Raw genomic sequence first — 13,652 nt, forward strand, 5'->3', positions numbered from 1 at the left:
TAAAAAAAATAAAGAAAGAAGAATAGACTCTGACCCACTACTTCCTATGCTGTAACACCCAGCTTAGAGAGAACAAGGAGAGGCCAGAAATGAAGCTTTGTTCTTTTATGAGAAGAAAAGAAAACCTCCCCCAAAGTGCTTGCCAGCTCTCCCCCAACCCCCCTTCTTGCCCCAAAAATCCAGATTCGAAGCGGGGGGTAGGATGGGACAAGCACCTAGCCTGATCAAACAGTAAATCGATAACGGCTTATGGGAATGAGTTGGAAGCTACTCCAGGCACGAAACGTTTTGTCTGTTCTAGCTCACGGAATCTCTCAACACCTGATGAGGCAAGGCACCATGGTCCCACTTTATAAAAAGTAAGGCTCAGGGAGATTAACGGGACTGGCTCAGAGGGTGACAACACATGCTTTCTTTCCACCTCCCCAGCTAAGCTAAGCGTGTTATCCCTCCTGCCCGTGACCCTACTGACTTTGGTCTTGGCGAGGGTTTTCTGTTTCCCAGCTCTCCTGGGGCTGGGGTTCTGGGAATGTGACCCTTTGCTGCAGCTGTGTTTGGAGGAGGGCAATGGGGCTGGGCCAGAGGATGAGCAAATAAAGGGCAGAAACCCAGGGAACTAGGAACTCTTCTTCAGTCTGCTTCTTTTTTCAGGCAGGACAGCGAGATTCCAGAAGCTCCGCGCCCAGCTTGCCAAGGCCCTGGGCTAGAGGCCTGCCATGGCACCCCTGAGGCCCTTTTTCATACTAGCCCTGGTGGCATGGGTTTCTCTGGCTGACCAAGGTGTGGGAGGGGATTGGTGGGTACCTAGGGAAGTGCAGGTTGGGCAGGTGCCCTAGATTGGGCTGTAAACCTGATATTCCCTCCCATAGAGTCATGCAAGGGCCGCTGCACTCAGGGTTTCATGGCCAGCAAGAAGTGTCAGTGTGACGAGCTTTGCACTTACTATCAGAGCTGCTGTGCCGACTACATGGAGCAGTGCAAGCCCCAAGGTGAGTTCAGAGCCCTGGTGGGTGGGCCTGGGGCTCCCTCCACAGCCTGACACTCACTGCTCCCCGTTCTGCCTGCAGTAACGCGGGGGGACGTGTTCACTATGCCAGAGGATGATTATTGGAGCTATGACTACGTGGAGGAGCCCAAGAACAATACCAACACCGGTGTGCAACCCGAGAACACCTCTCCACCCGGTGACCTAAATCCTCGGACGGACGGCACTCTAAAGCCGACAGCCTTCCTAGATCCTGAGGAACAGCCAAGCACCCCAGCGCCTAAAGTGGAGCAACAGGAGGAGATCCTAAGGCCCGACACCACTGATCAAGGGACCCCTGAGTTTCCAGAGGAAGAACTGTGCAGTGGAAAGCCCTTTGACGCCTTCACGGATCTCAAGAATGGGTCCCTCTTTGCCTTCCGAGGTGACTCTATGGACAGGTCTGGTGGCGGTCGGATCTGCCTTAGGCTCATCTGCTTCTCACACAGTTTCCCCTGTTCTAGGGCAGTACTGCTATGAGCTAGATGAGACGGCAGTGAGGCCTGGGTACCCCAAACTTATCCAAGATGTCTGGGGCATTGAGGGCCCCATCGATGCTGCCTTCACTCGCATCAACTGTCAGGGGAAGACCTACTTGTTCAAGGTACCAGACCTAAGTCTGAGGCAAGGTAAAGGGTGCCATGGACGTGCTGGGGAGCTGTGAAGACAAAGCAGTCAGGGACTCCAGGAGCAGGTGACAGCCAGTTTAGGATATAGGACTGCTTCTGTGGCCAGCGGTATGTCCTCACCCTTCTGATCTCTGTCTTTCAGGGTAGTCAGTACTGGCGCTTTGAGGATGGGGTCCTGGACCCTGGTTATCCCCGAAACATCTCCGAAGGCTTCAGTGGCATACCAGACAATGTTGATGCAGCGTTCGCCCTTCCTGCCCACCGTTACAGTGGCCGGGAAAGGGTCTACTTCTTCAAGGGTACTCAGGGTGGAGGAGAAGGGGGCAGGTGGTGGAGTCCCTGTTCTATTCCATGATTCCTCTCTGCCTTGGTCAGATCTCTCCTGATGCCAGCTGTTCTGCTCCTCAGGGAAGCAGTACTGGGAGTACGAATTTCAGCAGCAACCCAGCCAGGAGGAGTGCGAAGGCAGCTCTCTGTCAGCCGTGTTTGAGCACTTTGCCTTGCTTCAGCGGGACAGCTGGGAGAACATTTTCGAACTCCTCTTCTGGGGCAGATCCTCTGGTATGGAGGGAGAGCAAGGCTGGCTTCTTTCTCTGGAAACTGGGCTGTGATAGTGGGGGCTTCCAGGGGAGGGGCCTGGAACTGTGACACCATCGATCAAGAGCTGTTTGCTCTGGCTAGACTTTGCTTCTGTTGACTTTTGGGGGATGAGGCTTGGCTCTATTTGGATCCCATACCTTGGACTTTGCCTAACACAGCAGAAGGAGGGGCTGCGCCGCTGAGGGGTTTCGGATGGGGCAGAGATTCAAGGGATACAGTGGAGAGAGGATGGGAAAAAGCTCTAGACAGGGAGGCTGGGGCCTGGGGACTGAGTTGTGTGTCTTAGGCAAGGCATAGCAAATGTGTTCTAAAGGTCCTACTGGAGCTGGGTGTAGTGGCACATGCTTTTAATCCCAGCACTCAGAGACACAGGCAAGTGGATCTTTGTGAGTTAAGAGGCCAGTTATGGCTTCATAGTGAGTTGCAAACCAGCCATAGGTAGGTGCTAAGATCCTGTTTCAAAGAAAACAAACAAACAAATAAATAGGTAGATAGGTAAGTAGGTAGGTAGATGATAGATAGATAGATACATAGATAGGTAAGTAGGTAGGTAGATGATAGATAGATAGATACATAGATATATAGATAGATACATAGATAAAGATAGATAAATAGATAGACAGACAACCTTGCTGGAGAAATCAAAGCCAGAATCTGCCAAGTGCATTAACCCCTTCCCTGTTACAGATGGAGCCAGAGAACCCCAATTCATCAGCCGGAACTGGCATGGTGTGCCAGGGAAAGTGGACGCTGCTATGGCCGGCCGCATCTACGTCACTGGCTCCTTATCCCACTCTGCCCAAGCCAAAAAACAGAAGTCTAAGCGTAGAAGCCGAAAGCGCTATCGTTCACGCCGAGGGCGTGGCCACAGACGCAGCCAGAGCTCGAACTCCCGTCGTTCATCACGTTCAATCTGGTTCTCTTTGTTCTCCAGCGAGGAGAGTGGGCTAGGAACCTACAACAACTATGATTATGATATGGACTGGCTTGTACCTGCCACCTGCGAGCCCATTCAGAGCGTCTATTTCTTCTCTGGAGGTGGGAGCCCCTTTCTACTCCTTAGACTGGTTTTGGCTAGGCCTTGCCTGCAGGTCTTGGTCCCTGGGTGCTGAACACAGCCTGTAGATGGTGACATTATCTGCTTGGTGGATGTTCACTTTCCCTTCTGAGAAAAAGCCTTTATCCTTCTTGGGACCAGTGGACAGGATCAGGCAGAATCTCACATAACCCTTTTTCCATTCTTTCTTTCAGACAAATACTACCGAGTCAACCTTAGAACCCGGCGAGTGGACTCTGTGAATCCTCCCTACCCACGCTCCATTGCTCAGTATTGGCTGGGCTGCCCGACCTCTGAGAAGTAGGAATCAGAGCCCACTCGGCTGAGCTTCAGGAGCCTCATCTCTTTCTCCCAGCCCAATAAAAAGTCTGTTGGCTACGAGTTTAAGACTACTGTCCTGAATAGGGTGGGCAGCCCTGTCCCCTGGATAAGGAGGGCAAGTGGGGAATTTCAGAACCGATTGAGGGACAGAGAAGACTCTCACTGGGCTCAGGTGCTCTCCCTAAATCAGAGACACTGGGGGCTTGTGGGAGCACCCTTCCTTCTGTGGCACCACACCCTCCCCGGGTGAGGCTTCTTTAACCATGAAGTTAACTAGGAAGGCCGGGGACGTGAGAAACAGGTGGGTGGAATTCAACTCAGCTTTGCTGTCCGTCATGAATCTGTGATGCAGCTAACTCCTGAGCAACAGAGGGACAGACTCCCACAACACGAACCCTAATGGGGGCTTTTCTCCTAGGCCTCTGTCCTGGGCATAGGGCAGGGAGAGAGATGGGAGGGCATGAATAGAAAGAACATGATGCCGGGCAGTGGTGGCACACACCTTTAACCCCACCACTTGGGAGGCAGAGGCAGGTGGACTTCTGAGTTCAAGGCCAGCCTGGTCTACAAAGTGAGTTCCAGAACAAGCCAGGGCTATACAGAGAAATCCTGTCTCCGGAAAACAAAACAAAACAAAAAAAAAAAAAATATATATATATATATTAAAAGAGAGAAAGAAAGCAGAAAAGAACATGACATTTAACTCCTCCCTCACAGTAAAGCAGCTCACAGAAGTTGATGCTGTAAATGCAAATGTCTTTGTGAACCCATGGTTCGCCTGTGGAACCTTCCCTGGCTCTAGGATGCTGGGCAAGCTGGTGGTGCCATCTGCTCCCTAGCCCTGCTGCCAGGAGGTGGATCCAACGGCATCTTCATCCTATCCGATCTCAGAGAGCGGGGCAGGAACCCATCTTGTTTCCCCTGAAGGAAGCCAAGAGCAGTGTACTTGGGGATTTTAGGGCACAGCTGAAGCCCTGGGTGTCTGCAGTTTGAGGGAAGAATTTCACAAAGTACAGGATTGAAAGCAGAGACTGTCAGAGGCTGAGGTTTGAGGAGGGAGGTGTGACCAGCTTCTTGGTGCACACCAATCTGGTTGAACTCAGATCTCATCAACCCCAGTCCTGCCATGTTTCCTACTTCTCAACCTCTCTTGAATGAATGCCAAGCCTCTTCCCTCCAGAGGCGGAGCCACCCACTCTGAGCGGCTTAAAACCCTAAGGCCTGAGTCTGGTGCGGGGAAACAGCCCTGGCATGGCCCTCTGGCTCCTCACCCCATGTCAGCTCCATGGCCAGTCCTGTGGAGGCATCTCCAGGTGACCTGGTGGGGAAAGGGTAGCAAGGTGGGCTGGGGAAGGGTGGAGGATAGGGAAGGGTGGAAGGGAGAGAGTAGAGGTTGCAGAGGCTGATCAAGGCTTTGGGGCTGGGTGGAGGCTCTTGCAGGGAGTCTTGGTTTGATTCCCATCCCGGCCCACAGGCTGTGCCAGTGGGTTGGGTCCCCATCGGAGGAAGAGGACCACTTTCAGTGTCGGGCAGTTGGTGGAGCTGGAGCGGGTATTTGCAGCTAGGCCCTATCCTGACATCAGCACCCGTGAGCACCTGGCTCAGGTAACTCACCTGCCTGAAGCCAAGATCCAGGTGAGTCACAAGAGCCAACTTCTGGGCTCAACAGCCTCTTCTCTCTGGGAATTCTGCTCTTGGGTTTTCTGTCCCACAAGGCTGTGCTGGTGCCAAAATCCATCCCTTCATCTTTTCTATCAGGTGTGGTTCCAGAATCGGCGAGCCAAGAGAATCAAGGACAGAAAGCCAGGAGCCCTAAACTCCAGGCTGGAGCTTCCCCCAAACTCCTGTTCTCTTCCAGACACTCCCCAGCTACCTTGGGACCCTGGAACATCAAGCCATCCTCTGCACCCTACCAGTTCAGCTCAGTATACTTCAGCATGCCCACCACAGACCTCCTGCCTAGGCCCCATTTTGGGTCCAGGGCAGAGTTGGTCAGGGGCTAAAGTGGCAGCCCCATGGGGGACAAGTGGGGCTTCAGGGATTCACTCTTCTTTAGAGCAAATTGTTCCTCAGACTTCACTGGGCAACCTGTCTGACCTTATCTATACCTCAGCCATCGTCACCAATGTAGACCACTTCTAATTTAGGTGTAGAGCTTTTAAGTCTTGGCTCTGGCCTTGTAGCCCATAGGACAGAGCACATAAGAGAACTCCTGCCTCTTTTTTTGCACAGAGTGTTTGCTAACAGTTTGGCTCAGGGACTCCCACCCCCATCCCTAGTCTCCACCAGTTTAGTTGGGGTCCTGTGACTGGAGCCTGCCTCCTAAAACTCGGCATCCTGGTCCTTTTGGGGACATGAGCATCAGGAGGTACTGTTAAAGTGAGGGACTACATTTTCCACCTTTACTGACAGGTTTGGGTCCCCAACTCCTATTATCTTAGCAGAATGATCTCCTTCCTCTAAAGGGGCAGCCACCAGTCTAAGAGGGCCCTTCAGGACCTCACATATGTGCCAGGGGCAGGGTACTGGTCTGCTGGGACCCACATTTTCAAGGTTCAGGGCCCCATTGCCTGACTTCCTGCCACCTGGACAAATTAATCAGAACTGTGGATCTGAAGAGAGAGTGATATTAAAGTTACAGAAATAGAAGCCTGGGTCTTAGCTTTATTGAATTTCCCCAAAGATCAGTTTGGCTGCCTTCTGATGTGGGCTGCGGGGACAACCTAACAGAACTGGGGGGTGGGGGTGGGGTGTGTGGTATCACTGGCATGTGTAATACCAACTAATCTCCAAATAAAACAAAACTCTTTGCTTTAATCTGGATTGTTGTGTCACAAATTAATGGGGATGAGGTCTGCCTGCCTGGGAAGTTTATCTCCCATCACCAAATCCCTAAAGAGGGCCAGGTGTCACAGACTCTGCGTTGGAATCATGTCCAGGCTTCTGTTGAGCTCAGAGCTCTCCCAGGCTCTGGGGACAGAGCAGCTTGCTTGCACTCCATGACATTCCAGTTGCTGCCACCTCTGGAGCTGCTTTGTTTTGGAGAGAGAAGCATGGGGTCTGTGCCCAGCCTTGTTGCAGGCAAACCCTAGCTCTTCTATGTAACTATGACTCTCAAATTCTGTTTGTAAAGTAAGATGGGAACACTTATTCCCTGTCTGGGGAAAAATTTAAGAGCTTCATGTGATGATATAGTTAAAAACCCACTAAATGCTAGTTCCTGCTGCTTTAAAGAGGAACTCATGGTAAGGCCCAGAATTCCTGACCCTCTGACCACGTGCCATGAGCCTCCTGGGTGTAGAGTGCTTTGAATAAAGTAGGGGGCAGAGCAAGAGAATTCCCATTCCTGTGGTCAGCTACATGTCAGCACTCTCTACCGTGTACATGGAGAGGTCCCTGAAGCGTGGGTTTTGCTTAATTACACATACAAGGAAAGAGCTAGGTCTCTTCTTTCTCCAGATGTTAGCATAGTGCCTGGCCCACAAAACTGCTGTTGCTAAGAGCTTGATACCACAGAAGCTTGCTGGCTTGTGTGGAGAGGCTGGGATCTAGTGGAAAACCCTTCCCAACAAAAGACCCCAAGTTGACTGACACACCCTAGGCTGGTCAAAGTCTGTTGGAAGAGACTCTCATGGAGTCAAAACCTCTAGCATTTGTAAGGCTTTTAACTTAAATTCAGGTACTTAAGGATATGTAAGTAGTTTGGCATACAGGGAACATAGAGTATTGAGCTACAACCCCTAACCCTGACCCCTGACAAAGCTTAAAGTGAGACTTTCTGACCCAACCTTCAACAGTCCTGGTTATCAGAAACATTGTAAAATGCTACTTATACTTTCCTACACTTGATACACTTCCTTACTTCTCCTGAGTAACACAAACTGTCTACTCATCTAGTTAATATGAGAAGCTTGGCAAACACTCCAGAGAGAGGGCTTAGGAGGTAAAAACACTGGCAGTACAAGCCTGAGAAGCAGAATCCAATGTTGGAGCCAGGCGTGGTGGTGCGCGCCTTTAGTCTGAGCACTTGGGAGGCAGAGGCAGGCAGATTTCTGAGGTCGAGGCCAGCCTGGTCTACAGAGTGAGTTCCAGGACAGCCAGGGCTATACAGAAAACCCTGTCTCGAAAAACCAAAACAACAACAAAAAAAAAGAACCCAATGTTGAATGTGATGGTGCATTATCTACAAAGGCACCCTGGAGTACACAGTGGTGCAACAGCAGAACCCAGAGACCTGCTTCAACAACGGACTCCTGAAGGTTGCCCTCTGATCTCCATGTGAAAACTCTGGCACATGTGTTCCTGTACTTATATTCACCTCAGGATGTAAAATATATTTTACAAAATGAAGAGAGAAAACAGTATGAGCGCACTTCTAAGAAACAAAGTCACAATTAGGACCAGAGGGCTTGAGGGGCTGAAGTGATGGCTCAGTGGGTAAGAGCAGTTACAACTCTTGCAGAGAATGGAGGTGCAATTCCCAGCACCCACACAATAGCTCAACTCTAGTTCCACTTCTCACCTCCTCAGGCTCCTGTACGTATACGGTATACATACATACAGTCAGACATACACAGGGAAAGCAGGCAGGTGGGCAGGCTGGCAGGACAAACAGACCCCCAAGACCAGCCATGATGGCCTATGTCTGAATCCTAGAACCCAGGAGGCAGAGGCAGAAGTCAGCCAGAACTATATAGCAAAACCCTGTCACAAACAAAAGGGCAGATATTGAGCAATTCACAGAATTATGCAAGTTTTTGTGCTTTGTGTTTTAAGACCAAAGATAAAAATACAGTGAACACGATAAATATTTATTGAATAAATAACATCTTTCAAGTGCCTTAGACAGATTCTTTAACTTATCTAAGTTCTGAACAGTGTAACGTAACAAGACAGTAGGACAATGCAGACATCTTTGGCTCCTTTTAACATGAGGGCCATACTGATCATCTGATTTCTCTCAGGCCATATAAGCTCTGGAAAATGGCCTGATACCATTTCCTTTTCTACAGAGTTAGCTGCCTGGCTTCTAGTTCCACCATCCTGTATCAACTGGTTTTTCTTCTATGGATGCCTGTCTTCTGACTATTGGGCCAGTTCAAGGCAGTAGAGTCCATTTGGGGTAAAGGCCTGGGTTCTACTTACTTTTATGAGAAAAACCAGACTCAGTAGACCCCAAAATGGACCAGCAAAGGCAGATGATGGGCACTGGATTCAGAAGTTACTGAGATCAGTCTTTTTAGTTTTACAGAAACACTGTCTGAATCTCCTCTACTCCTCCCCAAGGAAATTCACAGCAGACAGGCTCCCCAAAGAACCTGACCTGGTCCTCTGACTAACTGGAGCTGAATACAAAGAGCATTGTGGGTTGACTGAGAGTCTGTGATGGGCAATGGAGTCTGGGGCTCCCCACACTTCTTCCAGACTCTGATGGTGAAACACCAGTTACAGCTCGCCCAGTTCTCCTTCCATTGCCCTTACCATGACGTACAGTTCTGCCAGACCTACCACCGAGGCAACGATCAATGCAGCCAGCACTCTCTGCAGGTGAGAAGAATTAGGGATAAGAGATGTGGGTCAGCACTCAAATCTGCAAGCCCTTAGCACCTCTAATGAGGATTGAGATTCCCTATTCCAGCCCCTAAGTCATCAGTTCTCAACCTGTGGGTCACGACCCCTTTGAGGGTCAAATGACCCTTTCACAGTGGTCACAAATCAGATATCCTGCATATAGAGATTTACATTGTGATTTGCAATAGCAAAATTACAGCTACGAAGTAGCAAGAAAAATAATTTTATGGTTGGGGGTCACCACAACATGAAGAACTGTATTAAGGGGTCACAGCATTAGGAAGGTTGAGAACTATTGCCTTAAGTTGTAGAGGAAAGGAGGCTCTTGGGATTGCTACCCACCCCCATGATTACTGGGAACCTAAATGTGTCCATGTTGATTGCATAAATATATACAACTGATTAACCTGTGCGGTTCCACATACACCCTCCCTTTCCCATTAACCCAACAAGGGCACTCTGTCCTGCCCTGTGCCTACTCACCGAGGCCATTTCTGTGAAGACATACTGGCTTCCTAGGTAAGTGCAGACAAAGGCAGCTGCCACTGTGATAATGAAGTTGAAGATGGTGACGACCAGAGCCTTCACTGACCTCACTTTGGGAACAGTTCAGAGAGGAAGCATTTAGGCCAGCATTCTCAGGGAGGACAGATTACCTCAGAGCTGCCTCCCCTATCTGGTGTGTTCTCTTCAGAGACCAAGTCTGAACGAACGTCTTACACTTCATCTCATAATAGTGCGTGTGGTAGGAAGGATGGCCATGACCAACCCCAGGGAGAGGTTTGAGCAGCCTGGGCTCCCATTCTCAGCACCTTACCTTGCTTTCCCAGGTCACTGAGAGTCCCCCCACACTGTGCATCCTGGGAAAAAGTAAGTAAATAAACAAACAAACAAAACACAAAACAAAATAAAACAACAACAAAACAGATAATTTCAGAATGAGCAGTTCAGGTCCCCTTTACCAGTTCAGCCTCAGTCCTTTCTATTTCTCAACACATCAGCTCTCCCTTCCTTGGGTTCTTTAGCCTGGGACTTGTATGATGCCTTTTAGATCATAAAGAGGAGGATCCAGGCTCCTAGGACCCATCAACCTTCCTATGTTATCGCAAAAACATGCCAAAGAAGTCCTGTCGGGAAAGAGAGGCTACAGGCACACCTGTGATCCTAGTATTTGGGAGGCTGCCTGGGCTACAGAAACCCTTCCTTGAATAAAGAAGAAAGCTCTACGGCTCATATCCATTTCTATGACATTTAAGAATGAGTCACCAGGGGGCTGGAGACATGGCTCAGTGGTTAAGAGCACCAACTGCTCTTCCGAAGGTCCCGAGTTCAAATCCCAGCAACCACATGGTGGCTCACAACCATTCGTAATGAGGTCTGACGCCCTCTTCTGGTGTGTCTGGAGACAGATACAGTGTACTTAGATATAATAATAAATAAATCTTAAAAAAAAAAAAAAAAAAGAATGAGCCACCAGGGCTGGAGAGGTGGCTCAGAGCCATCTATAGTGGGATCTGGTGCCCTCTTCTGGCATGCAGGCATACATGCAGACAGAACACTGCATACATAACAAACAAACATTAAAAAAAAAAAAAATTCAGTCACTATCTAAGGCCAGAGTCTCAGTGAATACACTGAAGACTCGCCTTGGTCCACATGGAACATAGGCCTTACAGTTCTACAACAGTGTATAGACTAAGTTTGAATTCCCATATTTTTCTTTTCTTTTTTGAGACAGTGTCTCACTATATAGTTCTGGTTGGTCTCAAATTCATTTGCCCCTGCATCAGAAGTACTGGGATTAAAGGTGTGTGCCATTACACTACCCTCGCCGTTTTTTTCGAACATTAGGCCTTTTTCGAACATTTTTTCGAGCAGTAGGCCCTTACCTGACAAGTGACATTGCGAGTGATCCGCTTATACTCCTCATTGGCTAGCTGTATCTTAATCTTCTCTAGCCGGGCAACTAGCTCTGGATTCTAAACAAAAATAAGCACGTGAGAAGAATGATATTCTTTTACATGTTTCCAAAGACCACTGTACTCCTAATGGTGCTGGGACACCGCACACCTGTTATGCTTGCACTGCTTTGGAAAATGGTTCACTGAGTCTCAGTTTTCCAAAGCCGTCAGAGAGGTTTCTCTCCCTGATCTTAGACTCCCAACAGCTTTTGGTTTTGTTTTTTTAAATCCTTTGTACATGCACATAAACCCGAGCAGCAGTACATGTGTGCAGGGAAGAGATAACCTTTGGGAGTCAGCCTTTCCCTCCACCATGGGGGTCCTAAGGACAGAACCCAGGTTGCCTGCCATGCTTGGTAGCAAGTGCCCCCACTCATTGAGGTATTTCACTGGCCCCCAAATTTTATGTATTTATTGGTGCTAGGGCCTTGTCAAGTACTATCCCACTGAGCCACAGCTCAGCTTTTCCAAAGAATTAAAATATAAGATTTCAAACCCAAAAGCTGATTAATAAAACCTGTACCCAACTCTCACAAATTTCTGTTACATACCCGGGGAGGCTTCACAATCTCTGGAAAGTAGATGTCACTGCCTTCTAGGAGTTCATGAAGATACAGCCTGGAATCTGGAAAGAATAAGGTTCCACATAATGACACGTGCAGCTGAGGCTGGAAAGCTAAGATGACAGAAGTGGGTAGCCCTAATTTTTACCCAAATAAAACACGGCCATCCCTGTAAACTCATATATATTTCATATTTAACTCATATATTTCATATATAACTCGTATATATATATATATATATATATCATATTTCACTGAAGTTAAGATGGAAGTAGTAAACCTGGGGTTTATGAGAAGGCTTTTGGACTGGATATATGAGAACTCGGTAGGCACTGGAGAGTGATATGGGGGAAAATACGCCTCAGAAAGGATTAGATCTGAAAAGAACGCGGCGACTCTTGATTGGGGACCGCTCACTTCTTTCTCTCATATATAGATATATTGTTGAGACAAGGCTGATATATGTATATACATACACATATCATGTAGACCAGGCTGGCTCAGAACTCATTATGAAACCAGTCTAACCTTAAGTTCATTTAGATACACCTAGCTGTCTCTTGAATTCTCATGTACTTCATCTAGACAACTCACAATCTTACTGCCTCAGCCCCTTGGGTTTCAGGTACGTGCCATGCCCAACCTTGTGATCATTTTCTTTCTCTCCTTGTGTTTATTCAATTATTTTTCATTTTACTCAAGATAACTTTCAACTAGGAAAGATTTAGGACAATTCCACCTAAGTATTTTTTAGTGTCATAGAGTGGACTTTAACTGTCAGTCTTCGTTACCAACCCTACCTCACCACTACCAATGGTAGGTTATTTCTGTGAAAATAATAGATCTGTCCTAGTCAGGATTGGGTTGTGATGCTAAACACTCAGCGGACACTGTATTAGAGGATCTTTTTCTAAGATTCTCTTAAGTCTAAATAGTTGATCATCTACCCTTTGCACTTCTGGCCAGGATATGTTAACTCTGGCAAGGTAAGTTACATGCCAGTTTACCCTATTCCCTACCTTAACATAAGTAAATAGGTCTGAAAAGGAGAAATGACTTCTTTACAATGTCTAGAACTACATGCGACTCAATCCAGATCTTTCAATAGTTTTTGTTGTTGTTACCGTTTCCCTACCCTCACCCCTAAACTGGGGCTTGCACCTTTACCTTTGAGATGGAAGGAAAAAAAATCACTTTTTCCAAACACGATATGCTCACTATTGATATATGGCCCTCAAATGGAGAAACTCAACCTGTCAGATAGTACTGGGCTACAATCTCGACTTCCTAAAAAAATTCACATGGACTTAGGTGGCACTAAAAGAGGACTCAACAAAATCTGAAAATACGTTTTGTAACACACTAAGAATTTTCACGGAAGTTAAGATGGAAGTAGTAAACCTGGGGTTTATGAGAAGGCTTTTGGACTGGATATATGAGAACTCGGTAGGCACTCGAGAGTGATGGGGGGAAAATACGCCTCAGAAGGGATTAGATCTGAAAAGAACGCGGCGACTCTTGAATGGGGACCGCTCACTTCTTTCTCTCAGGTGCTGATGCAGATCTCGGATGAGACGGAATGAAACCAGGCGCCGGGGTCCCGTGGCATTATCACTGCCCGCGTGTTTCTTTCCCAGAGCAGCCTCGAGCTGGGCACGCAGCTTCCGGGGGAGCTGCTCCCGTTCCAGTTCTCCGCCAGGACCCAAAGCGCGAACCAGTCGTTCGCCGGCAAGCAAGGAAGACGCCATTTCTGCCTCACGCTCTGATCAGGTGATCCCAAACTCGGACTTCCGCTCACAGGCGCCGGATGTAGCTGGAGGAGCCCACGCGGCCGCGGGGGGCGGGCCCGAGGGGAGGGGCTTAGGCGCGGGGCAGTGTGGGGCGGGGGCGGGACGGCGCCCCGCCGCGGGTCGGGCCCTGTGTCAG

At 48.6% G+C, this 13,652-nt stretch overlaps 3 protein-coding genes across 3 annotated transcripts; 2 read left to right on the forward strand and 1 right to left on the reverse strand.

Moving 5' to 3' along the window:
• Positions 1-486: 486 nt before the first annotated feature.
• On the forward strand, positions 487-3,692 carry Vtn (vitronectin). The gene is made up of 8 exons (NM_011707.2): positions 487-780; positions 870-989; positions 1,068-1,409; positions 1,489-1,628; positions 1,796-1,952; positions 2,062-2,214; positions 2,941-3,291; positions 3,505-3,692. The coding sequence occupies exons 1-8, from the start codon at positions 717-719 to the stop codon at positions 3,612-3,614; spliced, it is 1,437 nt and encodes a 478-aa protein (NP_035837.1). The 5' UTR covers positions 487-716; the 3' UTR covers positions 3,615-3,692.
• A 1,187-nt stretch (positions 3,693-4,879) lies between these two features.
• Positions 4,880-6,448, forward strand: Sebox (SEBOX homeobox). Its single transcript, NM_008759.2, has 3 exons — positions 4,880-4,944; positions 5,106-5,266; positions 5,390-6,448. Exons 1-3 carry the CDS (start codon positions 4,917-4,919, stop codon positions 5,771-5,773), a joined length of 573 nt encoding a protein of 190 aa, NP_032785.1. The 5' UTR covers positions 4,880-4,916; the 3' UTR covers positions 5,774-6,448.
• Positions 6,449-8,421: 1,973 nt separating this feature from the next.
• Positions 8,422-13,535, reverse strand: Tmem199 (transmembrane protein 199). The gene is made up of 6 exons (NM_199199.3): positions 13,264-13,535; positions 11,715-11,788; positions 11,092-11,181; positions 10,020-10,062; positions 9,686-9,798; positions 8,422-9,172 (listed from the first exon to the last, which is right to left on the reverse strand). The coding sequence occupies exons 1-6, from the start codon at positions 13,472-13,474 to the stop codon at positions 9,077-9,079; spliced, it is 627 nt and encodes a 208-aa protein (NP_954669.2). The 5' UTR covers positions 13,475-13,535; the 3' UTR covers positions 8,422-9,076.
• Between the last annotated feature and the right edge of the window lie 117 nt (positions 13,536-13,652).

Source organism: Mus musculus, chromosome 11 (genome assembly GCF_000001635.26).
Source record: "Mus musculus strain C57BL/6J chromosome 11, GRCm38.p6 C57BL/6J".
Lineage (NCBI taxonomy): Eukaryota > Metazoa > Chordata > Mammalia > Rodentia > Muridae > Mus > Mus musculus.